Consider the following 27,420-nt stretch of genomic DNA (forward strand, 5'->3'; position numbering starts at 1 on the left):
TTTAATCTAATGGGCAGATCAGTATCAGTGTATTTTTCATTGTGGTGTGGGTTTTTTTTAATCAGTTGAGGTTGGTTTCTGTCTGACTGACTTGTTCCCAGCCAGCTCCAAATGGCTGCTGCTATAGCAGATGTATGCAAAGCAGGACAAATGCTAATGAGTGACCATAAGCAAGAAGTGTCTGTCATTTTTATTCAAAGCATGCAGGAGGATTTTGTAAGTGGTTAATTTGCCGTTGACTGAGTAAGGATGCCAGATCTCCTCCATTCAAAAACATGAATTATCTCTAAACAGGGATCCTGCTACTGGAAAATAGTCAGAAAGATGTTCAATTTACAGAATGTAGGTTACAAGTGCAACCTCAAGCCTTACTTGAAAGCATCCTCTTTCTAATGGTCAGTGACTGGTGGTTGTCCTGCTTTGCACACAGCTTCCAAAGCAAAGCATTCAAAGATAAGATGTAGCAAATTGAGCAGCAACCATCTCTAACTGAAGGGAAAAGGAACTGCAAAGCATCAGGTCTGGTTTTTGAATAATCTGCACCACTGGGTGCAAAAGAAGGATGGATTTTGCTCTAGCTTGCAAGAGCAAGATCGGTGCAGTGCATTCATTTATTCATAGGCATTTGCAGAATTTGGCAGATTATCCTTATTCATGATGTATATACCACACTGAATGCGTATGATGCTCTACAAGAAAATTGTCCTTCCACTAAGGTTCATTGTCCCTGCTACAAAGCGGTCAAAATCTAATTACAATCAATATAGGCCAGACACTCAGTGGATGAGATGTGGAAGTTGAAGGAGCTTCATATAAAAGGGCTAAGCTAAGTAAGTGGATTTAAGGAGAGTTCTTTGCAGAGAAGATAATGTGAGTTAATGAAACTCGAGGGAACCAACTAAAAAGGAGAAGCTGTCAGCTCCTTGTCTTCCTCTTTATCTTATTTACTGGGTTTCAGAAGTGTTACTGTTGTGCAAACAAAGCAACTCATGTAACTGCCTTCTTAGATATCACGCTTGCTCTCTTTTATTTTCAGGAGTACAAGTTCGATCGATACATAGAGAATGGCAAGAAGAAAACCACGTTCTACAAGGCAGGAAGGAAACTGAAGTATTTCCTAATGCCCTTTGGCTCTGGGATCAGCATGTGTCCAGGGAGGTTCCTCGCAATGAATGAGATGAAAATGTTTATTTTCTTGCTATTGGCTCGTTTTGATGTAGAACTAGTGGAAAACAAAGCTGTCAGACTTGATAACAGTCGTATGGGCCTTGGTATCCTCCTGCCAGACGTTGATATTGCCTTTCGTTACAAGCTAAGGTCCTTAAGAAAGTGAGCGGCTGCCTATATGCCTTCTACTAATCTCCATGTTTTCTCTTGTTTCATCACTCAGCTTTGTATTTTTGGAAACATTTACTTTTCCCTCTCTGCTTTTACCTCCCTCCTTTTTGTTTCGAAGGAGAAAAGCCCTTGGGTTGGAGGTAGATATCAGATGCAGCGATACGCCACCTCGATTTGTCCTGCCTGAGTTGTGAGTAGTGAGGTGAGATGACAAGAGTTTGGCCGCGTAAGTAGCCCAACTTCCCTACAAGGTGGACCCCCATACTCTTGGCCAGGAGTTGAGTAGGATTTACAATGAGGGTGACATCAAGCTGAATCCAAGCCATTTATGTGGGAAATAGGCTCAGCACCTCTCTGTCACAAGGGTTCCCCCTTGTTAGATTGGGAGGTCCCATACACCCACCATCTGAAGGCATCTCTGCATCTGCTCATATAAACATAACAGCAGGAAAGGGGGAACTTTATTCTAGGGGGGTGAAAGAATTTTTAGTAATTATTATTCTAACTTTTTATTCACTGTGTTCCCTTCATGGTCTTGAGTGTCTTAGCCCTTATTTGGGAGATGTGATGGAAGCTGTGCAGGGTGATGGGAGATGATTTGCAAGAATGTCTTACTGCCAACACATTTCTGACTTCTGTTTTATGTACTGAGGGTGAATGCTTTGCTTTTCTTCTTTTTTTTCTTTTTCTTTTTTTCAATGCAGTGCAAAGAAATTAAGATCTGTGATATTTTCCTGCAGTCATTTAAAGTCAGAAGGGAGGTTCTGTTGATTTTAATAGGCTCTGGATCAAGCCTAAATTATCTGTTTTGGCTTTTGAGCCAAAAAAGTATATTCTTCAGGGAGAAAATATATGAGCCTGTTTGAAATGATTCTATCGTCTCAAAAATTACCTTCTGTTGTCTCACTGCTTTCCTGGTAACACGTCTGTGTGGGTTTTTTGACCGTTTCCTGTGCTTATTCATTTCTCCAAAAAGGCAAAAGAAGAGGGCTTCTTTAATAGTGTTTTACTGTGCCTAAGTTATGCCTAGGCAGGGTAGTGTGACCTGTGCTTGGAAACAGACTTGTCCATTTACAAATTGGAAAATAAGTTTTTCCCTGGGGCCAAAATCTGAGCAAGTGAAAAGCCTAGCCAGCCACAGAAGTTTATCTGTATACTGGCTGCCCAGCCTGCTTCACTGAGTGATCAGCTCTTGTTTCAGAAATTAATTTCCTAGTGCATAGAATTTGAGATTTTTAGACCCTGTCTCTCTTCCCAGCCGTCGCTTCAGAAACTGATGAGGATTTTCATGGCTGTCCAGTCTGAAGTTGCCAAGAGGATAATTGTGATGGGAGAGTAGCCATGTCTGTGGGCCTTGCCTTGTGTTCCCAGAAAACATCTCTCTGGGATATCCCAGCATGTGTCTTTTAATATCAGGAATTTTGCTCATCTCTAAAGCACTTGATGGTCTATGAATGGAACCTGCTACATACATACTAAGGATTAGAATTATTTATTGATATTCATGTAGAACCCTGTTTAGTTATTCATGTAAAGCACATACCCTAAATAAGCCTCAGTAGAAAGGCTTTCAGAGATTGGCACAGCCACATTCCAAATCCTCCAAGGAGAAAATTGTGGGTTTGTGAGATGTATTAAACATTTTCTCTTAATATATAATATCAATAATGTCTACAGCGTTAGAGTACACCTACATTAAATGGGCTGTGCAGTTGATTAAATGCTTTAACTTTGCTTCAACATTTAATCAACAGCAAAAGCTGATTATTGCTTTGTGACTCAGAATAAAATTTGTTTTTATGGAGAGATTCTTGTACTGAAGTTACTCACTCCTGTAGTTACTCTGTAGGAGCTATTCTAAACTCAGACATAGCTCACAATCCAGTTTGGACATTAGAGCCTGGTTTATTGAGAGAGGAAATGTTGCTATCATTACACTGTTGACTGTATTCCATTATTGCTTAAATGTAAGCTGTAAAATTTCTTATGCCACAGTTATGATAGATCTTTCTTTGGCATCCAACTTTGAAACAAACCTGAAGCAACTGCAAAAATAACAGTAGGTATTTGTTTTAAACAGAGGAGGGTTTTTTTATAATTATATTTATTTTTAGGATTTTGAATTATAATATTACAGGCTGCTGCATAAATTGGTAGGACATAATAGGACTGTGCCAAAAGTACATGCAGATCATTAGTAATTTCAGATTAATTGCTGATCAGTTTGTGTAGTATCTATTCTGAAATTAAAAGAAGAGCTAGATTGTCTCCAAAATAGTGAATTAAATCTGGAGGGCATGCTTCTATTTAAAAAAAAAAAAAGACACGGGTCAGAATCTCTTCTAGGAGTTGCAGGAAACCTCTGTGAAGGCACCTGGAGGCCTTGCATCGGGGTTGGAGAGCACCCCTTGCACCATGCAAGAGGCCAGCATTTTGCTGGGGTAAAAGTTAGTTGCTCTTTTTGCTCAGGGACCAAAATAATCAAATGTAAAGCAGGGCCTGCCCAGTTTTCCTGGAACTGTGTCCCTGGTTACCCATGCTCATTGTAGATTAGTTTTGCTGGTAAGCAATGCATCACTACCCTAGCACACCCCAGCTGCAGAGGAGGTAAGCCTCACCCCCACGTAAAGTCACGAGAGCTAGAGCAGGGCAGAGGAAATGTTAAGCCCTTCTAGTCCACATACTCTGCAGCTGAGGAGGTGACTTATTAAAAGTCAGCAGCTGATCTGACCGGGAGTGACTCAGTCTCTGTCAAGCAGGGAGTGGAAGGCCCACAGTGTAGGTGCTCCAGGTCAGTAAGCCATAGCAGCACAACGGGATGAGGGTGCACCATCCCTGGAGGCCCCAGCTGGAGCCAAGCTGGCCACAACGTGCTGTGCTGAGGAAAGCATGTTTCATGACATAGGGCACAATAAGGTTTTTGCCGACCTCCTGTGCCACAGAATCCAGGAGCGACCAGCTCTTGGTGTCTGTCACCAGGGCACGAAGATGCCAAAATCATCTGAGCAGAAACATTTGCAGTGCTGTTTGCAAGCATTCAGGTGCTGGTGGTGCTGCAGGAGTGAGTGGTGAGAGGCAGTCGGACCTTGTGCTTCCTCATTCCTCCTCTCCACCTCAGCAGGGAGGTCTGCCAGGCCTGCTTGTCTCACTCACGGACCCGGCAGGCACAGGGTCAGCCAGGAGGAGCACACATGTGCCCCTTGAATTTGTCTGCTTGTTCCTCTAGTGAAATGGTGTGGTCACTGATCAGAGTGAGATGTGACTCAGCCGGTCAGTACCAGCCTCCGACTGTAAGTTGTCGCTGTCTGTGACCATTTTGGTAATCTCTTCTGCTATTTAAAAAAAAGGAAAAAATCTCCTTTTTTTCTCATATAAATAGGTTTATTGAGTCAGTATGGCCCTTTATAGCACCTGAGAAGAAAAGTGAATTCATCATGAATCCATGTGAACGCTAAAATGTGATTTTTCTGTTATTCTTATTTTAATTTACAGATTGTATGTTCTCCATTTTCTTGCTGGCACTCAGTACAGCTATAAGATGCTGTTAACTTTAAACTCTTACATTATTTAAAAGTCTGTGTGTACCTGTTTGCAAATTAGACTTTCACATCTCTGCCAATGTGTCCTAATGTGCTAATGTAAAACCGTGTAAGAGTTGTTCTTTAGTTTATGCTTTTAAGCCAGTTGCATGTCACTATTTTTGGCATTGCTATTTTTATGAATAACTACTGGTCCGTGAATTTCTCTTATAGAATTATAAATGATCTTCTATTTCATTGTTACTGAACTTTCTGACATTCAAAAGATTGTGAATTGCTCTTAATTGTGCAAACTGACATTTCGTATACAGCTGAGCAATGGTTAGGTTCTCCTTTAATAGTTAATATCCATCATTAGGACTTTTAGATCAAATAAGGTATATTGTGATTTTCTGAGCAAGAAAATTGAAACTTCATTATTTTAGTAATCTAACATCTTAAGTGAATTTTGTATTTCAAGGACACAATAAAAATGAATATATCTATTTTAATATTGAATGACTGTCTATGGTATTTTTTCCAGCTTACATTTACACTTCTCTCGCAGATTCTCAGCTATTGCTTTAATTTTTACAATTAATCATTCAGCATACCGCATTTTTCTGTTCCTTGATCTTGAAAGGTATTTCTGTAAGGAAGAAAAAGCCTCTAATTCAGCACTGGCATGGAGCGGCTCCTTTGTATTTAGGAAATTATCAAGTCTGGTTTACCCCCCATCAAACTTAAGCCAGTTCTTATCAGATGAGGGGAAAAAAAGGGTACTTCTGACATTGTTAGGACATCGTTCAAAATTAATGTAAAGATCTGCAGTTCACCAGTGATTCCCAAATACAGCTCCTAGGCTTTTCCTTTTGCAAACCTCTGTGTAGTACAAGATGTACTACCTAGTGTAAAATATTCTGTCCTCTCAGATCATTCATTTTAAAAGGGGAAATGAAGGAAAATTGTTACAATATACAGCACTGTGCCAGCAAAGCACAACTTGACTTTTCTAGGTATCACTGTAGCTACCGAGTTCTTCAAGTAGATATTTAATATGAAGATTGTACCCTAAAGACATCAGTGTTTCTTCATTCTTTCATGCAGAAATGCTTGTCAGGTGTGTCTGCGAGGGCTGTGGAAGATGTGTCCTAGAGAAGGTAGACCTGCAGCATGTTTCTGGGTTTGATAAATGTGTTTGTAACTGTGCAATTGCTTTAACTCCAGATTATATTAGAAGTTACTGAAGTTTATAAATAAAAAGTGGCATTGTTTGAGATTTCTTGAAGGGCGCATATCTGAGTGAGCTTTCCGTGATGGTCTGAAAGATAATTGGGAGCAGGGGGTGAGGGGGGGCAGATTATTAAGACCTAACAATGTATTTTATCTAAATACTTGGTTTGACATTAAGTGCTTTCTTGGTGTTACTTATATTATATTGTGTTTTAAAATTATTCAAGACATTAATTTATGCATAACATATGCTTAATCCATATGAATAGAGCTATTTTAACTGGCAGACCATAGAAAGTGTTTTCCTACCTATTACTTAAACGAGCCTATGTACCCGGGCTAGTCGTGTCCCGATACCCACAACATAGCAGAAAAATGATCTCATTACAAAAACACCCCTTAAAACTACCCTGAGGAAAGTATTGTGATCCTTAAGTTAATATCTATGTTTATAAATAGTAATAAGTATGAAGGAATGGTTACTGCATATATAGAAGCACATACAAAATAGAAAATGTTCCACTTGCACTTGAAAGCAAATAATTAAACTGTAGTGGCATCTTTATCCTCGTATAAGCCAGTACGGTGTTTGCACAGCCTATCCTATGTGTCAGGCTTGCCTGGGATCGTGGGTACTGAGGCTGTGTGAATACATCATTTGTAATAGCAGAAATGTGCTTGTCTTCAAAACTATTTACACCAAAATAAATAATCAAAAGAAGCCTAAGCTTCAGCTGTTCCTGCTCAGAGCCTTGCAGGATTCTATCTTGCAAGATTTTGTTAAACCGATTTTGACACTGATGTGTTGGTTTGGGTGTGTGTTTCCCCCCAGCCAGCAGCTATAAGTACAGCAAAGTTGAATAAAGTCTGGGTTCTGGCTACAGGCAGGGTAAAAGACAGTAAGTAAACACTCCGTGATGACTTTTGACAGTGACTTCTTTCCTATCAGTTCATCTTTCCAACTACCTCTTTCTTCCAAATAGTTTAGTCGCTAACCTCCTACAGGCAGCAAGTCTTTCCCCGTCTGATTTCCATCTCGTGAGCCAGCGAATCGGCTATCTTCTCCGCGTATTTTTCAGTTGCCTTCTAAAAATGAAATCTTTGCAGCAGCCTCTCGCGAAATCGGCATGGCAGGTAGCTGCAGCTGAGAGAAGTGCCGCGTCGCTAAAGCGCTGAACCTGGAAAGCGGACGGGCACGAGTTGTGCTCGGGACGGGTGCAGGGATGGATGGAGGCACGGGGTCCGCCGCCGCTGCGGGATGGCCGCGAGCCGGGATGCCGCCCCACCGTGTCCCGTCCCGCGGCGGGGGGGGGCCGTCCGCCTCCCTGAGCGCTTCCCGCAGCCCGCCGGGCTCCCGGCGCCGGCTTGCGCTCCCAGCTCCCCCGACCCCCTACAAAAATCAAGTGGGAAGGGGTGGGGAGGGGAGGGGTGAGGAGAGACTCCTGCCGCCCCATCCCACAAGCAACCCGTGCTTCCAGGGATGCTGGAGAGGGAAGAGGGGACAGGAGTCCCGAGGAGGTTCTTAGGGGACCGGGCTGGGTGTTAGGTGAGTTTGGAGGACTTCGGCTGGTGGAGAGGAGGTTTACTCCGGAAAGGCGATTGTTCGCCCCTAATCCTAAATTATGAGGATTTAAAAATAGTATTAGACGGGCAATCTGTTCTGCAACTTCTCGGAAGAAATAATTGTTGATTTAGATAAGCACTGATCCCTTCAGTGTTTGATGAAGATGTTAATTTATGGCTGTCTAGCAGTTTATGGCTGTCATTAGATTTTCAGCTTTGTCTCTGTTTGAAATGTATCTTTCTTTTTATTTTAATCCGAGACAATTATGTAAGAAAACGGTTATGTTTGATCTAAAATGCATCATTTTCCTATAGCATTTCAAATTATTCACAGATCATAGTTCTTGTATGTGCATATATGAATTTAAAAATACAGCAATAAAGTGCTTGAAACAGACCATAAATTTGCTTCGTATTTTATTACACGTCTCGGAATCAGCTCGAGAGGACAAGGGCAACTAGGGGCTTGGGGAAGGATTTAACCCTTCCCGAGGCTGCAGAACCAGCCACACCAGAGGAAAGCCCCCTCGGGCGCACGCCGAGGGAGGGGGGCGCCGGCTGACACCGAGCTGATGAGTGACCACGGAGACCTGAGGCTGGCCGCAGCTCCCTGCTCACTTAGCAGGTCCCCCTTCCGCGGCGTGGCCGGCTGCTGCGGTCCCCGAGCCAGGCCCGGGGCTGCCACGCCGTGTCCCGCTGCCGGCAGCGGCTCCCGCCTCCGCTGCTGCCCGGGCCGGGCTGGCAGCGGGGCGGCGGGCAGGAGCGGCTTAACCCCTGCGGCGCCTGCCTGAGCCAAGCGCCTACTGCGCAAGGGGCCGGCACGAAGCCTCCGGTGGGCTCCGGGGATCGGGCCGCTCGCCGGGGCCGGGGCCGGGGCCGAGACCTGCGCGACTTCCCCGAAGTTTTGTCCCGCTCCGGCCAGAAGCTGTCCCGCCCCCCGAGCAAAGCCTGAGGACCCCTCCGGCCTGTTGGCAGCGCGTGCGGTCAGTTACGACCGATGGCGGGGAGAAGCGTGGAGTCCTGGCTCGTTTATTTTACCCCCCCAGCAACCCCCCTTCGCCGCCACCGCCACCACCGCAGCAAAAAAAGCCAAACAAAAAGCCAGTGTTAATTGCTGTAAAGTTTCCGAGCACGTGGATAATTTACTTTGCCGTGTTTTAATTAAAAACAAACTTATTTATGTTTCTGATGTTTATATTACGCGATTTAATTACGTTTAGAGGCAGCGTCGCACTTTTTTTCCCCCTTCCACCCTAAATCACATTTTCATTAAAGGTTTTAATAAGAAAACTCACTTGACCACTATTCATTATCTAGTCCCCTCCATGCACACAAGTTCACTTACCCATTCATTTATTCACTTACTCATTCCAGCAGATCCGCTGCAACTGCTGCTAGCAGGGATGTGAACACTCATAATTATTTGTCAAAGTCTGGAAAGTGTATTATCCCTTCTTCTAGTGGTAATTAGTTACCATAGCATCTAATACGTAAATGTGCCCAGAGCACACCATTAACAGTTAAGCGGAGGATTCAATTTAACACATGATTATATCTTTCATAAGTCATTACATTAGGAAAGCCAATGTCACTCATGCTGGGACAATTTCAGGCTCCGAGCCGGGGTAAGGGGCCAGGGGCCGGGGTAAGGGAGCCGGGCTGAGCGGCGGGGGCAGCGGGAGCCTGCGGAGGAGGCAGGGGGAGATCCCGGTGCGATGGGGTGGCTGGAAACGGGGAAGAGGCGCTTTGGAAGGGGGACACGTTCATTTCTGGTTAAGCGATCTATCAAGCGTTAAGAGGGGCGGGGGAGCCTCTCTCCTCCCCCCACCCCCGGCACAACACGGCGCTCGCGTTGGCGAGACCTGCCCAGGGACCGGCCCAGCGGCTTCGCGTCGCTTCCCGGCGGGGCTGCGAGGGGCAGAGGGACAGGAGCGGGGGGCCGCGAGTGACAGCACCTCTGCCCGGCGGAGACCCCGCTGCTCCCTCCAGAGCAAGCCAGGAGGAAGCAAGAGAGCCCAAAGTCGGGCGGCAGCCAGGAGTGAAAGCGTTTCCATGCCGCTTTCCCGGCGCTCCGAAGCAGAGGCAGACGAGAGGTGAACGGAGGAACCGCTCCGTCTGACACCGACGGCAGCGGCCGCCCTGGCTCCTCCGAAGGGGCAGGGAGCCATCCCGGCCGGGCCCGCACCCGCCTCCCGCGCCTCGGACCCCTTCCCACGGGAGCCGGGAGGCTGAGCACGGGCCTCCCACAGCTCTGCCCCCCAGCCCAGGTCCCGGCAGCTCCAGGAGGTTGCTGGGACCTCGCTTGCCTTCCCCCGTCCCATGCCCAGGCACAGCCGAGCAGCGCCCGCGCCTTCCAGGGGAACCTCTCCGGGAAGCCTGCTCGGTAGCCGGAGACACTAAGCGGTAAATATTGCAGCAACCGTGTCCTGCGGTGTTACATGCACGAACACACATTCACACACACACACACACACACGCACGCACCACGCCAAGCTGGTGGCGGTGGTTAATTCCTAATCAGAATGATGGACAGCAGAGACAGAACAATACAAACTAATGGCTGTGTTGCTGATCACTTTACCCCTTGATTAAAGACACCCAATTATGGCGCAGAACAGTGTCGTAATTATGTTCCTTAATCACATCCAGGAGGTTTAATTGCCTTAACGATGTGTTTCATTAAATGAATTTAGGTATTATAGTCGACAGTTTTCATACACAGTTGTTTTCAAATTAACATAATATTAGACATCGTCATGGAAATTGTTTTAATAATCATAATTAGACGCACCCAGCCTTTGTCTAGTAAATGCTGAGAGACGCTTCTCCTTGCGCCTGGGGGCTGATCTGCCCACCCTCTCTGGGCTGCCTTCCCACAGCTCCGTGGCACTTTACAGTTATGTTTCCTGAAAAGTTACAGGTTCTGATTAATCTTTTTTGATGGGAAGTGGAGCAGAAAATATTTATCCCCTTCCCCCGCCTGCGGTGCTGCCGTTGGGAGAGGCGGCTCCGCGGACACCCGGCGCCGGCCCGGGCCGCCCGAGGGGAGGGGGGAGCCGGCGGGGCCGAGCCCCCCAGGTCCGGGCCCGGCGCAGGGCGAGCAGCCCTGGGGGGCCGCCGCACCACCACCACCCCCCTAGCCGTCGGGTTTGGGGCAGGGCGGGGGGCCCACGGAGCGAGGGGCGGCTCCAAGCCTTGGGGGGTCGGGAGGAGGCGGGGGTGCGCAGCCAGCCCCACGGGCCCGGCAGCAAGCGGCGTGCGTGGGGTCGCTCCGCACGGGCGCGGGGAATGGCACCGCGGGGAAGGGCGCCGCGCCCCCTCCCTGGGGCACCCCGAGCCGGCAGTGGGGTGCCGGGGCGCCTTCTGAGCAAGGCAAAGGGAGGAAAACTACCCGTCCCCGCCATCCATCTCCTTACATCTGGAGATAGATAGTTAACAAAGCACGGCGGAATGCGAGCGTTTGTTCAAAATATTTTAATAAAGATTCTTTCCGACATAGATACACATACAAACGATCGTACATTGCTGTCATAATCTGATTGACCGATTTAATATATATCACTCTTTACACATCCGTGACCTGCCAACAGATCCATCATGGCTCCTATTTTGCCATCCAACCTGACAGTCCGAATTTGTATTATCTGCAAGTAGTGGAAAATAGCAGGACTCGTTTTTGAAAAGAAAAAAAAAAAAAAAGGAAAAAAAAATCTTAATTTACAAATGGCAGAGAGACAGCCACCCAGCCATGCAAACTCAAACTGAAGGCTCACTTTGGGTAAATAGCTACTTCTTGCTTTTCATCTCTTATTTTTCTTCCAAAATAACCCACCCCCCGCCCCCCCACCCCTGAAAAAAAGGAAAGAATTCCACGCGTTCTGTAAATCAGCCTAAAGTATTTTAAAGTATTTCAACTTAAATAATCATCCACAGTCAGAATAATTTACATACACATTAAAAGCTGTTTAAATTATACCTTTGAAAACACAGCGCCTGGGAAAAACATTGGCTTGGCAAGTGTTCTTGTAGCAGCTATTGCTCTGATGCCTTGTAAAAGTAAATAGCTATTACCTGTTATAATGCAAAGAATACCCTCTCAAAAATCAGTTGGTTGAGCAATTAAGAATACACCTTTCCTGTAATTTTTGGACTGAAGCAATTTATTAAAGCTCAATTTAAATACAGGGATGATGCAACTTAAAATCCAGATGACCTTTCATAAACCTAAGCAGCTCAGATACATCAACATTTCTGGTTATACGTTGTTGGCAAATAAACGTTTGAAACACTTGGCACACAGTTTTAAGTTAATCCATAAACAGAATTGTAGAAGCATTTAAAGTAACTGCACATAAGACCCATGACCTTAACACATGATAAATATTGTTGGCATGGAAGGGTCATTTAAAGAATAACAAATAAATAGCATGTCTTGTTTATACATCATTGCAAAGTGGAAAGAAACAAGGTGCACATAAATATTTCTTTTAAAAATGCGATACTTTCAGCCACACGGAGTAGGGGTTTTGATCGGTTATTTTTTGTCTTTTTTTTTAACTCTCTCGATTTTTTTAAATCACTCTCACCAAACTTTGCGCATTTTCACAGGATCAAAGTTTAGAGACGATAAAAAATACAAAGTCTTCCATAGCAATGGTCCAGTCTCTTTGTTTCTGCGAGTCGCTTAAATAGTAAGTTTACATTTCAAGTTTGTTTGTTTCCTGGCTCAGAATAATAATAATACTGCTAATAATAATAATTTAAAAAAAAAAACCAAAACCCAAAACAAAACAACCTATGTTCAAGTGCCCTCTCTGATTTGTCCCATCCACCTCCGCGCCCGGGTGACTGCGTCCCCTTCCCCTGGCCGGGGCCGGGAGCCGGGGGCGGAGGGCGCTCTCCGCCCCTCTCCCCGCCGCTACCCCCCGCGCCCGGCCCGGCCCGGCGCCCCTCGGCCGCTCCTTTGTCCGGACCCGCGGCGGGAGCCCGGCGAGAGCGACACCCCCCCCGGCGCCCCCCGGGCCGGGGCTTCCCCCCCGCCGCGCCTCCGGCCCCGCGCCCCCTCCCCGTCGCCGCCCGCGCGGCGGCTCCCGTCGCCGTCCCGTCCCGGCGCGACCCGAGGAGAAGAGCGAGGCGAGGCGAGGCCGGCCGGCGGGCGGCGGGGGCCGGGCAGCGGTCAGTCCCTCCGGCGCCCCCGCGCCCCCAGGCCCGGGGCCGGGCCGCCGCCTGTCGCCGCTCCCCGGTGCCGCGGCGGCGGGGGGGGGCGGCAACGGTGGCGCTTAAGGCTTCTCCGTGCACTGTTTGCAGAGGCTGGAGGAGACGCTGTTGAAAATGGCACATTTCTCCGGGCAGGAGGTGGCGGGGGGCAGCCCGGCGCTGAAGGGGTAGCCGGCCGCCTGCTCGTAGGCGCCGAGGGCGGGGTGCAGCGCCGCCGCCGCCGCCGCCGCCGCCGCCGCGGCTGAGCTGGGCAGGGAGGCGGCCGAGATGGCCTGGCCCTGGTTGAGATAAGCCACCAGGCGCCGCATCTCCTCCAGGGCCTGCGCCTGCATCAGGATGTAGTTCTTGGCCAGGAGGAGCGTGGCGATCTTGGAGAGCTTCCGCACCGAGGGGCTGTGCGCGTAGGGGATGACCGCCCGCAGCTCGTCCAGCGCGTCGTTCAGGTCGTGCATCCGCCGCCGCTCCCGCGCGTTGATGTTGAGGCGCAGCGCCTTCTGCTCCTTGGACTTCTTGCTGCCGCCGTGCCCGTGGCTGTTGGAGCAGCCGCCCTCGGCCGCCTTCAGCCCCCCGCCCCCCCCGCCACCGCCGCCGCCCGCCGCCGGCGAGGCGACGCGCGGGTCCCCCCCGGCGCCGCGCAGCACTAGCTCGCAGCGGCCGTCGCTGTCGTCGTCGGGGCTCTGCTCGCCGCCGCTGCTCTCGGCCACCGAGCTGCGGCTGGCGCTCTCGCCGTACTTGACGCAGACGGAGCCCGGCGGCAGCGCCAGCGGGTCGCCGCCGACGCCGGGCTGCAGCAGCGCCTCGGGCTCCGCCGCCTCGTAGCAGGCGAGCGGCGAGGGCTGGCGGTCGCGGGGGTGGGAGAGGTCGAGCCCCGGGGGCGAGCGGAAGGCGGACTCCATGCGCTTGGCCGAGGCGGCGAGGCTCTTGTGGAAGAGGTCCTCTTCTGCGGGCAGCCCCAGCGCCCGCTCCATCGGCGCCCCGCTCGCCTCCGCCTCCGCCTCCTCCGCCCCCCTCAGCTCCCGGCCCGCTCCTCCAAGGCTCCGCGCCGCGGCAGGCGGCTCCCCGGCGTCCCGCTGGCAGAAATCGCCTCCCGGCTCCCGCCGGGGCTGCGCGGTGCCCGGCGCCGCGGCTGCCCCTGCTCCGGCTCCGGCGGCGGCGGCTCGGGCTGCGGCGACGGCGGCGGCGGCTCGGGCTCCGGCTCCGGCTCGGGCTGCGGCTCCGGCTGCGGCTCCGGCTGCGGCTGCGGCTGCGGCTGCGGCTCCGGCTCGCCCTCAGCAGGCGCCGCGCTGGGGCATTGTGCGCTGCCAGCGGAGCCGCTTCCACCGTTTATCTTGCTTGGATTCACCTTCAAGAGATTTCCGGACCCATCAACCAGCAGCCGCCGCAGACGGGGGAGTCTTTTACATCATTATCTCTGAGAGTAGGTTATTATGAAGAAGACTCGCCTGTTGGGACAGAGCTTTCTACCCAATCAGGTTAACGTTTTAATTAATAGGATTAAAACGGTAACAAACAATCCCAGGCGCTATCTGGCCCTGAGTCTGAATAGTTTCATTTCCCAGGTCTGAAGACAGGCAGCAGCTAGAGCTTTATAAGAGGCGCCTGCTCCATTATTCTCCCTGCCATCTGTATACACAGCTTAACGCATATGTTTGCAAGACGTTGTGTCCTGTTAGTAACCCAACAACTGCCTTTAGCTTGACATGTGTGGCGACTTTCACTCATCAATGAGCACACTAAAAGCCCTACTTAGATCGAAGGATGTTCTTTGCCTCCTTCAGCAAATTACAGCCCTGCACTGCAGAAAAGCCCGCTTCAACACTTCCCCTTCCGAGTGCTGCCAGCAGACTTCTGCTAACTTAGCCATGGAGTCAGGAGTGACACCCTCTCCCCCCACCCCAGCCCACCCACCCCCTGCATTTACATTAACTTATAGCCCGCTCCCACCCCCACTCGTCTTCCCGAAAAGCATCGCCTGGGAAAGAAAAATAAAACAATAAAAAAAAACCACAACGGACCAACACCAACCGCCGTGCCCACCTCTGCCCACCGCCAAAGTCCACCTTGCGTCCCTGGGAGCCGGATGGTCCCCAGCCCTCTCGCCACCCCACCCCACCCCCCACCCCACCCGAGACCAAACTACGGGGAGGTTCCCCTCCTCCCCACCTTAGCCCTTTTCAAGTAGCAGATTGCCGCTTTCGAGTCATTACCCCCCCGTGTCCCTATAAAAAATATAAACCCCCATCAGTTACCTTCAGAATGAACAGATCTGGGGAGGAGGGAGGCGGGGTGAGAAAGGGCAAAACCCACCAAACTTTTTTTATTATTATTGCGATTGAGCAACTCCTTGCAGCTCGGCCCCTCTCGCCTGCCCCTGAAGCTCCCCGCTCGGCGGGAGCGCCCCGCTCCGCTCGCCAGCGCCGGGATGCCACCGCCGGTGCCAGGGCGAGAGCGGCCCCGGCCCCCCGGTTCCTCCGGGCGCGGCGGCCCCTTGCTCCCCTCCCGGGGCTGCCCCTCGGAGCCAGGCACACGCTCGCCTGCGCTCTCCAGCAGCCGAAGTGGCAGCCCGAGGGTCGGGCTGAATTTTGTCCCGCTGCTCCTCCAAGGCTCGAGGCGAGCAGCTCGCTCTCCCTTTACTGTTAGCGCTCGGAGTATTTAGTGGCAGGTTTTCATTCTTATGACATCAGTAAAAACAATATTTCCCAACACTTCCAGTAAATCATTCTTATGTGGCAGAATTACTGAAGGCTATGAAATTTTTTGGTTTCTCTGGTTTCATTAAAAACCTTTTAATTGTGTCTTTCAGAGTTGGCCCCAGGTGTTGGACTCTTTTCATTACATTTTGCTCTAATGTGATGAAATTCTAATTCTCTCCTTACCATATGGTTAAATTTCCCCACTGAGAATTAGTTGAAAAAGGAGAAATAATCTATTAATCTCTGTAATAGATTCACAAATGAGGTTTGCCACAGAACCTGTTTTTGAATGGTAATATCAGAACAGTTGGGTGCCTTGTTTCAGGAAAGAAAGGACCAGGCGACAACAGAAAACGTTTGAATTTTCACCTGGAAAGAATGAAAAGAAGCCAAGCTGCAGATTTCAGAGTAATTGACTGAGATTTCATCTAGCGAGGACATGACTACAATACAGACCTTCCTCACCTCGTGTCTCCAGATCAGAGGCGAACACACAAGCCGAGCCCTCCGAAGGAGGGGGGGGGGATGGTGTCTTACCCCCGCCCCCCCAGCCCCGTTTGGCTGCTGCGCTTGTCCCTGGTCGCCGTCCAAGCGCAGTCACCGAGCGCCTCGCTCCCCTCCCCCTTTCCCAGGGATGCCACTATTAACCTCCATCATTATTAATCCAAAGGCATTTTAGGTTTATTGTTTTCCAATTAGCAACTTCATTTTCTCTGGGATCATAAGCAAAGGGCTTTATAATCGCAGTAGGGGGGTTTGATTATTTTTTTAAATTATTTTTATTATTATTTAATCTGTTTAATATCCAACTTGTAAAACTCATGTGGTCACTTAAGGATGACGGATACTGTTAGTGTAATTTGATGGTTAGGGGAAACATTTATTTCCGAGCAGCTTATTTCTTCGAAGGCAAAGGTGTCCAGCTCGATCCCTCCTGCTGATCCCTGGGCTCACTAGTGCTACCTCCCCTCTTGCCTGCAGCTCTGGGCACGCCGTACGCTCCCACTCCTCAGGCGGCGGGGCCGGTTGCCCCCGAGGCTGCGGCCGCCGCGCTTGCCCCGAGGGGCGGGGGGGCTGCCGGGCCGCGCCGTCGGGGCGGGGGGACGGGGGCATCGCGGAGACCTCCAGGAGGTCCTGGCCGCCTCCTCGTGTCCTCGCCTGCGTTCGCACAGGTTTGCGCTCTGCGACTGGAATTTCTCTCTCCTCGTCTAAAGATTTCTGCTCAGCCCTGTCCATCCGTCAGCCTACCTGCTGCTGATCTGTCTGTGGGTCTGTTTATGTGCTTGTCCCCCCTTCTGCCCAGCTTTTCATGCGCCTCGCTTTTTCTTTTATTACTCTTCATCCTTTCCTTCCCCATTCCTTCTGGGTCTGCCCCCTGGTTTTGAGACATTGATGTATCCCAGTCATCTTGCCGATGCGTTCACCTGTGACTTGCCGTGCTTTAATGATGCAAACTTTCTTCCAAACTTTAGCTTGGGGGGTGTGTGTGTGTAGGGACAGGAAAGCGGAGGAGACAAAAAGAGAGCCCCCTCGCCTCTCCCAGACCAGCCTGTTGTGATGTGCCTCTCCCCCCGCTCCCGAAGAAGTGCCTGTTTAATAGTCTACAGAAACTTTAGTTTGGAAGCAGGCAGAAGAATTTATAGAAGCTTTAAATGCGGGGCTTATAAAAATACCGAGGAATGGCCTTTGAGGTTTATGCACTCGTAAACTTTTGCTGATTGCTTCTGGGAAGTTGTCAGGCATTTAACACTGCGTTTATCTTACAGCGCAATGAAAACACATCTGCCCAGCGTCTCGTTACCTGGTTTAATTGTGCCGCAGCCCTCTGCCACCGGCTTCACTCCACTCGGGTCGTTATTTCGGGAAACGAGCAGCCCGGAGCCGAGCCGCAGCAGGGGCTGCGCCGGCCGCGCTGGAGCACCACCCAGCCTCCGCCGTCAGCGGCCGGGACCGGGCCACGGGGCGTCCCGGGCGGGGCGGGAGGCAGGGGCAGGGAGTGCGAGGAGGCTGGAGGGTCCCAGAGGACAGATGAGAGCGGACAACCCCAGCGATTGCTAATTTTCCATGGCGTCTTTCGCAAGATCTACTCGAGTGTCATTTTGTTCTGCCCCCCACTTGGGAGAGAAGTTAAACACCTCTTCCCTCTCCCCAGGGCTGCGCTTCCCGTTTGCTGAAAAGCCTCCAGGAGGAGGGACGCTCTCCAAATTTTCCCTAAAGGCGCCCAGGAACTGAATGTTGGCGAGGCAGATTTTAGACAGATGAAGGCAGCCCCTCCCTGCCTGCTCCGGGCAGAGACACGGCGTGCCCGCTGCGGCAAGGACTGCCCCCGCAGCAAGCTGAGGGCTTGGGATCACCCGTGAGTTCCCCGTCCTTCTGCCAGCAGGTCAGCCCCGAGCCCCCCTGGCCCGGCACGGCGAGCCGGGCACTGAGCGGGGCCGGGCACCGAGCCCCCGGTGCAGCGGGGGCAGCCCGGCGCCGCTCGGCTTTCCCAGCGCCCGGTGTCGGGGAGCGCTCTCCTTTGCCGCAGCTGCTTCTGTGTCGTCTTCACTCTTAGACAAAGTTTATTGAAGTTCAGGGTGAAGAAAAGACAGCAAAAAGAAATTAAATGGCACTCCCACTACGTTCGCTTCCAGTGCAAACCTCCTCAGAGGTGTCTGTCCAGAGGCAGCCCCAGGAGGCCGGTGCATTCCCAGCCTGGGAGGTGTTTCCAGCAGCAGGCACGGGCCCAGAAGCTCACCGGGCTCTCGCGGCCGCGTGTAGGGGAGGAGAAGGGGCCGATGCTCTCAGCCCGGACGCCCGGCGCAGCATCCCGACCCCAGGGCCAGGGGGGTCGGGCAGGGCGGTGGGACGCGGCGGGTGCGTGTATGCAGCCGGGCTTGTGGGGTATGTGTGTGCCGAGGGGCTGCGAAACGGAGGAAAGCATTCCCCTCCCCATCCCCGGTCCTTTTGCAGGAGGAGAAAAACGACATTGATGGGCTTGACCCCACCAGTGCGGCAGAGCTGAGGCATCTGGGGGTGAGAGATGCCACCCCGATACCCTGGCCCTGTGCCTCGGGAGGGGACCGCTGTAATGGAAAAGAAAGTCTGGAGGGCTGCAAAGGGATCAACGGCACCTGAGGGTCCCCTGAGACCCGCCGGGTGGCAGTTAGGTCCCCTCGGGCCTCTGCGGGGACCTACCGGCCACCCGGCCCCCGGTCGCTGCGCTCCCGATCCAAAATCCACAGCACCATCTCCTGGGCAGCGGGAGAATTGCACGGCTGGCTCGGCGGCGCGGCCGGTGGCCGCGGTGGGAGGAACGACCGACGTGGGGCTGGAGAAATATTAAATTGCATGGAAAAGTAAAAAAACAAAACCCAAAAAAACTCAATACCCAAACAAACATGGAAATGTAAAATAACCCTGCAGCCTGTTCATAGGGAAGGAAATAAGTATTCCTCTGGTCTCCCTTTTGAAGGTGAAGCCTTATGAGCTGAGGGCTCTGCTTGGGCAGGAGTCAAGAGGCTCTCGGGAGGCTTTATGCATTCATTTACATATATATACACCCGGGCATAAATGTACCTGCAGAAGATTACGGCTGGAAGAGCCTGATGATATCCCAGTTTCAGGGACACCACTGGCTGTATATGCAGCGGCAAACCCACCAAGGCATCACACTGAGGTTTGTGGAGAAAGACCAGAGGGTCCTACCACAGTTCAGTGTGCTCTGGTTTGGTTCTGGGAAGTTTGAGGTATTTGTTTCTCCCTCCCTGCTCCCTCCCTCCCTTCCTTCTTGCTGTCCTCCCTTTTCTCCCTCTCCTCTTTCCTTCCTTTCTTTCCCTTCCCCAGAGGAGCCCCTTTAGGTCCTTCAGGCCATCCCCCTCCTCATGCACATGGCTCCCCATACTTGTGCATTTCTGCTGTGGCCAAACCAGTGTTACTGGTGTAGCTTACAATTTCCTGGATCAACAGAGATGCCTGTTATGCTTATTTATCTACTTCAGCCTGAATTCTGTCTCACACAGCTCCGTTTGACTAAATGCTTTCCTCTTGTTTCCAGCTCTCAGAGTCATTCTCTGTGCTCCTTTCAAACACCTCCCAACAAACATCTGGGTGGGTCTCGGCAGGAGCAGAGGTCAGAGCTCTGGCCGTGTACAGTTAACATTTACTCCCTGTCCAGCTTTCACGCTTACACCTGACCCTATTTTGTTTCTGTTTGAAACTTTCCACTGTAAGGAATGTGGCACTGAGCTTACTCTTCCCATCCTTGTTTGGTCAGACTATAGATGTTTGTTTTCACTTACTACTTTGTCAGCAAACAGTTTCTATAGGCCTTTCCTTTTCCTTCCACACTTCTTGAACTCCTTCCAGTTCACCTTTATTGGTACTGAAAGTGCTTAAATCTGAAAGCAGTAGTTGAGGTGCTATCTCATCACTATTGTATACTGAGAGAGACATCTATCACTTCCTAGGTACATGACACGATGCCTCTGTGTTAGAAGCCCAAAAATTACATTGGATTTTTTTCTTTTTTGGTCACACTGCTAGATCCTATTTAATTTACTGAAGCCCATACATCCAAATCTATATGTTAGTAGGCACATATATTACACCTACTGTATTCCCTTCAGTCACCACTTTGCAATTATAGGAAGAAAAAAATGCTAGCATGTGCCTTTCTTCCATTCCTTATAAATCCATGCTGTTTGTTGGTTGTGGATCTGTTGTCCCCTAAGTGCTTAGGATTTTTACCTTTTAATATTTTTTCCACTATATTACTGCAGACTGAAGTTAGGCTTACCAGATGGTAGATGACAGGTTCACTCTTTCTCTTCTTCCCCTGCCATTTTTAAAGACCAGTAATGTACTCGCCTTTCTTTCCAGACCTCTTAGAGCTTGCTAATTCTCCAGGAATGCTTTAAAATAATTGTTAGTAGTTTGGGTAAATTCATTAGTTAATTCCCTTTTCTTCCCATGCTGCACATCACAAGGATATGCTCAGTTTCACTTCCTTAGTTTTCTCCCCCTCAACCTTCCTTATGACCTTCTCTCAACAATCCTAGCTACAAGGTAGTTTTTCCTAATTATAATTTATTTTTCCTAAAAAATGCAATTCAATATTTTTACTAATTTAGAATCATCACTGCTTTTGTCCCCTTCTTTGTAGAATAACAACCCTCTTTTATTCTTAGCAATTCCCTTCTTCCCCTTGCAATTAAAATATCATCTAGAATCTATACACATCTAAGTAGATGCTACACTGAAAAATGGAGGCACCATCACTAGCAATGCTGTTATACTCTATAAATAAGGCAATTTTATATGTTTAATAACTTATCATGGGCATAAAATACAAAAATGTGTTGAAATACAGTTCAGTGAGAGTTAAAATCCATATATTTAGCAGTGAAAAAATAATTTTGTTTTCAAACTCTTCCTATATTTCAACTGTTTTTGAATTAAAGTCTAAGGTCATTTCCCATTACATCCCTTCAGTCGCCATGATAAGTAACAAGAAAGAACAAAGAATTTCCTTCCTGGATTACTTTGCTAAATTCATACTTTAATCTTTTGGTAGATGATGTTTTTCAAACACACTCAGATGTCTGATTGTCAGCTTTATGTCTCAGGAAGTATTCCCAGCAATTCAGATACAGTAAAGTATCTCCCTCCAGCAAGTCTCTGTGTACTATATAACTTTTATAGTCATTATAAAAAGTAATTTATTGAAAAAACTTAAACCTTTTCCAACTCAACTGACTTTTGATTTAAAGGTGTGGGCTCCTGGTTATGGTAATCAGGTGTGGTAGGTGCTTTTTTCAGAATTAGGTTTGCTGTTTATGTCACAAAGTTTAGAAGCCCTGAGAGTAACATCCTCTAAAACATAGTGTGTTCACAGAAACAGAGATACCAGCTCATGTTTCACTGTTACAGTGCCTGGAATCACACAAAATACAAGGTAGGAGAACTTTTCTCTTTTTTAAATCACACTTTTTCTCATAGGTATTATTTCTATTTGCCTTCACTAGAGTACAATACAATGATTCTGCCTACCAGCTGGGTCTGGGGAAATGGCACGTAACAAAAAAAAGGGGAAGTAACATAGCTTGCTCCTTCCTTCCTTCCTTCCTTCCTTCCTTCCTTCCTTCCTTCCTTCCTTCCTTCCTTCCTTCTTTCCTTCCTGTCTTTGTCTTCCTGTCTTTCTCCCTTTCTGTCTTTCTCTCTCTTTTTTAAAACCTCCTTCTCTTTCTTTCTCTTGCTTGCTTGCTTCCTATACCATATGGCTTCACTTCATTTTTAAAGTGACAGGACCCTTCAATAGCAGCAGAGATCGTGACCAAGAGGAAAGCTCCTTGTAACAGTGCCTAACTCTGATTAGTGCTGTGACACTCGCTTACAATATTTTTGAGCCAAACCATAGCAATGGGATTTGAACTTGCTTTTTGATCCAGAGAGGAGGATGCTGCCAGCTATATTCCAGTCCTGTCGTTGATTCTGCGCGGGCAGAGACCTGCTGGTGCAAACGAAAGGACTCCACTGCAGCCACCAGGGCAAGGGAAGGAAAAGCAGGGAGGCATCAGCAGATGAGGCAGGGACCTTGCTGTCTCCTGAGAGGTCCAGCCACTGTGTTCTGACATACAGAGGTGCCTACAGCAGCCTTGGTGTGGCTCTGCATTGTGCTGGTACCTTAGTTAATACTTTGTTCAAACTCAGGATTAGCACACCCCGTGCCAGAGCTTAGCCAGAAACCAAACTGGGTGGGATAAGTATCAGGGCCAAATGCCATCCATGGAGAAAAAAACCCCATACATTTCCATTTTGTGAAGAACTTCTGCTTTCAGAGTATTTTGCAGCACAGTCACAGTTACCAAGGTCAATCCACAAAGTCCACAAAGCTTTCACACTTCCTTTCTGAGGGTAAGATCGAGTGACCAAAGAATGCTTGAGGGCTGACAAAAGCTTTTAGTGTCCTTAGTCCAGTCTTAGGCTGTCACAGAGACTTACTGATGTTTCCTTCGCAGAGTTATTTGATAATTCCAGGAGAGGACTGCTGGAGGCAAAGGGCTTCAAGCACCTGCAGGCTGAATCCACCAAGGTGACAGTCATCTTTGAAGACACAGTGTTTGCACAGACATCTGAACATATTTCAGGTTGATTTACTTCATTATTGTCCCATTTCCCTCACTGGCCATCCACTTGGACAAGTTTGATTTGTTTGAGTTTAAATGGGCATGAGAACAAACAGTGTGACTTGAGGCAAGGCTAGGCGCATCTGATGGACAAAACATGTAAGATTGCATCTGGGGACTTGTGAGCCGAGGCACTGTCAGAGAAAGGGCATAGGCAGCCTTTTCACATCCCTGGCCCTTTACACATCTACATATAGCATGAGACCATGTTAACACAGGAAAGAAGACCCGTTTAATGTAGTGGCTGGTTACCTACTTCTTGTCAATAACCCTGAATTAAGAGCTTAGTGAAGAATGACATGCAGTTTTTCTGAGGTGTGAGTTCACTGAGGTCAACTTTACAGGAGTCTGAGCAGCCACTGAACTTGGGGGGATGTTTGCTTGGATTGCCAAAGGATCCATGAGACACATTTTTTAGACTTCCCAAACAGGGCATGGGATTTTCCCTGCCTCCTCCTTTTAATTGTGGCCATAGGAGATTATGCAGGATTTTCCAGTGTAATGGCAGAAGGATGGGAGATGGAGGCTCCGGCACTGACACTGGCATGTCCCGTGTCCCATGATCCACATCAGATTTGACATTTGGGCATCTGGGCATCTAGCCACTCAGTCCATGTTTTGCTGTTCTAAATTTGGCCTCCCTTCTTTGTACTATACCATACAATTTCCTTCAGGATTCCCCTGCTTCTTAGGGTAGGTTCTCTGTAGTTCTCACCTGAAGTAAAAAAAAACAACACAAACAAAACAACTCCACCCAAAGATAAAACAAAGACTCAAATGCTTTCAGCAGTGATAACTATTTCTGCATGTCAAATGAAGCCCAGGGTGCTGAGGAGTGTAGTTTCAGTGTGCTCGCAAATCTTCTGCTCATGCATGGGATGAATCTGGACTCAAGTGCTCATACATCATAAGATTTGGGCACCATTTGTAGCGATAACTTCAGAATTATGCTGGCAGTGTGAGACCAGGCACAGTGAGAAGCATGGAGCCTGCAACACATTGTTATCGTATTCACGCTGTTGATTCTGATTCTCTGATAAAGTTAATTGACTGAGTCAGGGCAAATTTGCTCCACACCTGCTCTGGACAGAGCAAGCTCAACCAGCTCTAATCAATCACTCCCACCAGGAAACTGGCACAAACGGTGCTTGTTCAGCTGGTGCCAGTGGCTGATCTCAGTGGCACTGGTGCAATCCCAAGGTAAGACTGTGGAATGTGCAAATCACCCTGGGGGAACCACAACAGAATCTGTCCCTAAGCCACTTTATTTTTTACCCTTAAAATCATACGTCCCTTTCTAAAAAGCTTTGCTGGTCTCAATGCCATTCAGTTAATGCTCTGACAGCACTTCCTTCAGGAAAAAGTGTACTTTATTGCATTTGCAACTTGTCCATTATCAAATTGGTTCTAGGATGAACCAAGGGAGGATCTTTTCCTCTGGTGCCCACACTCAAACTACTCATCTGCGGGCCTTCAGCAAGGAGGGATGGCTGCACTTTGCTCAGTGAGTAGGGCACATGGGCCAAGAGTCTGAGAAAATGTGCCCTGCATTTCCTGGATTTATCGATCAAGGGATTCACCCCACTTAGGGCATGTTTAGATATGGCTATCAGACACACCCAGAACCTGCCTCATCCTTTGTTTCTGAATATTTCTGAGCCCTTTTGCCTGCTTTTCCCTGCTTTGCTGCCTGCACACAAAGCACTCCATCAAAAATCTGTGCCTCTTCCCATAGGCAACATGTATCTAAAGGCTCTGGCGTGAGCCCATGGGAGCCTGTGGCTGTCCTGCACAGTGGTTCCTGTGTGGTGGTACATGGAGCAGTTGGACCTAAGCCCTAAGAGGAACAGAGCTCTGCCAGTCCCCTGCAAAGTGGTTACAACACGGGATACAGCAGCTATAACAAACCCAGGACCTTGAGTCAGACAGAAGACTGGTTAAAATGCCCAGCAGAGATGAAACTCTTCCCAAGGCAGCTGCAGAAGGCTAAACTCTGTGTTTTCAGGCAGTGGATGGCAGGAGAAAGGCAGGCAGACAGCAGCAAGCCTTATAAATCACAGCGTTTGCTTTTAAATGTGTTTGCGCTTAAATGTTACTGAGTTTTAGTTAGCAGAGAGAGGAGCCTGACTAGGACCCTTCCCTCAGGGTTAAGTCAGACCACACCACAAATGGGGCAGAAGAGGGATGGGCATTGTGCTCAAAGATATTTTGACAAGGAGAATGGCAGCAGCAATAACAAGCTGCAGAAATCCTATGGGGTAATGGGCAGCTCCTTAGCAGAAGACAAATAGGAGACTGCAAAGGTAACAAGAGTAAATCTTAGGGAAAGACTGTCTACACATTTGGATCCTGTCAGCTCTGTGTTTACATGCTGTGGCTACAGACCTTCATCCTATGGTAAATGTGGATTTGGGTAAATTACGCCTTATGCGTTGTGGGATCAGGAGCTTCAGCCAGGGGGAGTGGGCACTCAAGGAGTTATTGTGCTTTATGCCCTGCCTTATGTAAGTTGGTTTTGTGTCCAGAAGCTCAATCAGAAAGCAAGGGGTACATTTAAGATTTTAGACTGGATGCTAACAAACAAACCAGGGCATGGGTAGAAACAATGCTGTCTGCCCTCGTGTCCTCACCATAGCTTTTCTGGGCACATAGTGTTGTGCTTCTCTCTGTGCTGGGCTGTGAAGGCATGAGAAGGAGTTCAGCTGTCCCAGTGAATTTAATTCCTTGAACATTTGTCTGCTACAGGAAAGATGGCAGGCCAGATGGGAACATCCTAGTGGCTGCAGTCAGCCTGGGGAGCACCTATTACATCGTGCTCAAAGGTATTTTGAAAACAACAGATCACAAGACTTGAAGAGCTTTCACATAAAAGACCTAATGTTAAAGTTAAATAAAGTGCAGATTTATTTATTTATTTATTTTTACTTTTGTAAGGGAAAGTTAATACAGTAAGAGGTAAAAGTAAGAGATATAGTCACTAGAGATTCAGCTGGTAGACCACACTTACAGGAAAAGGAAAACAAAAGGCAGAGAGTGAGCCTGAGCACGGGCTGTGCACACTGTTTAGTTGCTAGTACACACCCTGCCAGCCTGCTGAAGAGGAGTCTGGCCTTAGCAATGTGGGTATCCATCAGTTTGTGCCACTTTGCCTTGGGGACTAGGGACTGTTCCCCACCCCCTTTATTTGGGAGTGCAGATATAGCAAAAAACTTAAACCTTCATCACTGGGACCATTTCAGCTGACAAGTGAAGGCTGCACAATTTCCCTGGGATGTCAAATGGTGAAGGAAAGTTTGTCCCACTGAACTGGCCAAACCAGTTAGTACAGGGGGTTAGCAAATTTTAAGGACAAACACAGACTCAAAGTCATTGGTTTCAGCCCTTGGATTTAAATTTTTTTACCTTACCAATCAATGGTAAAGACCTTTATGGTCAGAGACTGACCATATATTATTTACTCCCATCACTAAGGAGGGCCTGGCAGCTTCTACCTTGGGATTACAGAAATTTTTCTTTCAGCTCCAAATCAGTGAAGCTGCAGATTGAATACAAACCTCAGTGAGGTTTGGTAGTTAATAGAAATGCAATGTAACGAAGTCTAGTGCTAGATCATGTTTATGCTATGCTGTGAGAAAAACAGAAATCCATCCAATTTCAAATGAAAGGTGGACAACAGCTGCCAGAACTGCTGCTGGAATGAAACCCTGGAAGAAAAAAAAGAAGGATATTAGCATAGGGTAGACAGAACAGCATATTTCCAAAAAATATTGTCAGTTGAAGGAAGGGACCAGAACAGGCAGGATTTTATTTCACAATATTCACAATACTTATTTCACAGGATTTTATTTCAGCCTGTGTCATGATTCTTAAGCAGTTGCAGGAAAAGGTTTATAAAAAAAATAAGAAGAAATAATCTGGGAACTGGAAATCCAAGAGAAATGTGAAAGGGATGTTATAATGGCTGCAAAGAAATGGTGAGTGTTCAAACACTGTTAAGGATTATCATTTATACAAAACATACAGATCAATTAAAGCAAAAGGACAGAAAGACTAACTATCCCCATAGGTGACACAGCTGGTGCAGGGAAGATTTATCCCTTTAGACCAAACTTGACATAGGCTATTCACTGAAATGTTTGAGAAACCTCCCTGTCCTCCCTATTCTCATATCCCTGAGACAGCCTGGCTACAATTAAACAGGAGATATTGGTATTTCAGGTAATTTTTGCTGGTCTGTCTGAAACAGCAGGCACAGTTCAGAGTCACACAGTCCCAACTGCGTGGACATGGGTTTAGCACTTTGCAGTAAAGTGCAGGTGTAGCTAAGCAACTTTTAGTTTCCTTTTTTTTCAGTCCATTTGTTGGAAACTATGACAAATAATAACATACCCATTGAATAAAAAAAGGGTGACAGAGTTAACTTCTGCCTATGTATAGTGCTTCATGACCTTAGAATTTTGCTTGTGGGGACAACGTAAAAAGTCTGTTATAAACCCAGAGAGATTGATAATTGCAAAAATAAAAGAGGGAGATAAGGCAAAACCAGAACACCCTTGGAGCTGCCATCACCTGATAAAAACAGTCTGCATATCTGTGAGGATATCGGTTGTGTCATGAGAGGTAGCCTGGTGGTCATAGGAGGTTGTAACTCCAGATGGACACATGCTCTGCCAAGAGGAGAGCAGACAAGAG

At 48.4% G+C, this 27,420-nt stretch overlaps 2 protein-coding genes across 4 annotated transcripts in view; one reads left to right on the forward strand and one right to left on the reverse strand.

Moving 5' to 3' along the window:
- The window catches only part of CYP7B1 (cytochrome P450 family 7 subfamily B member 1), a 126,555-nt gene extending 121,180 nt beyond the window's left edge, over window positions 1-5,375 (forward strand). For both annotated transcript variants that reach the window (XM_080380446.1, XM_080380447.1), the window contains exon 6: window positions 1,037-5,375. In XM_080380446.1, the coding sequence (XP_080236572.1) occupies window positions 1,037-1,333 (297 nt within the window). In that variant the 3' untranslated portion in view covers window positions 1,334-5,375. The remainder of the gene's footprint in view (window positions 1-1,036) is intronic.
- Window positions 5,043-27,165, reverse strand: BHLHE22 (basic helix-loop-helix family member e22). 2 transcript variants are annotated; one of them, XM_080380461.1, is made up of 2 exons: window positions 16,028-27,165; window positions 5,043-15,931 (listed from the first exon to the last, which is right to left on the reverse strand). In XM_080380461.1, the coding sequence occupies exon 2, from the start codon at window positions 13,835-13,837 to the stop codon at window positions 12,932-12,934; it is 906 nt and encodes a 301-aa protein (XP_080236587.1). In that variant the 5' UTR covers window positions 13,838-15,931; window positions 16,028-27,165; the 3' UTR covers window positions 5,043-12,931. The 2 variants fall into 2 exon arrangements, with proteins under 2 accessions (XP_080236587.1, XP_080236588.1); XM_080380462.1 differs by having other exon boundaries at window positions 5,043-14,211; window positions 15,119-27,165.
- Between the last annotated feature and the right edge of the window lie 255 nt (window positions 27,166-27,420).

The sequence above is a fragment of the Falco punctatus genome (assembly GCF_963210335.1).
Source record: "Falco punctatus genome assembly, chromosome: 3".
Classification (NCBI taxonomy): Eukaryota; Metazoa; Chordata; class Aves; order Falconiformes; family Falconidae; genus Falco; species Falco punctatus.

Excerpts from the sequence above, each read along its gene's own strand:
- BHLHE22 (XM_080380461.1), bottom strand. The coding sequence starts at position 13,837 with ATGGAGCGGGCGCTGGGGCTGCCCGCAGAAGAGGACCTCTTCCACAAG.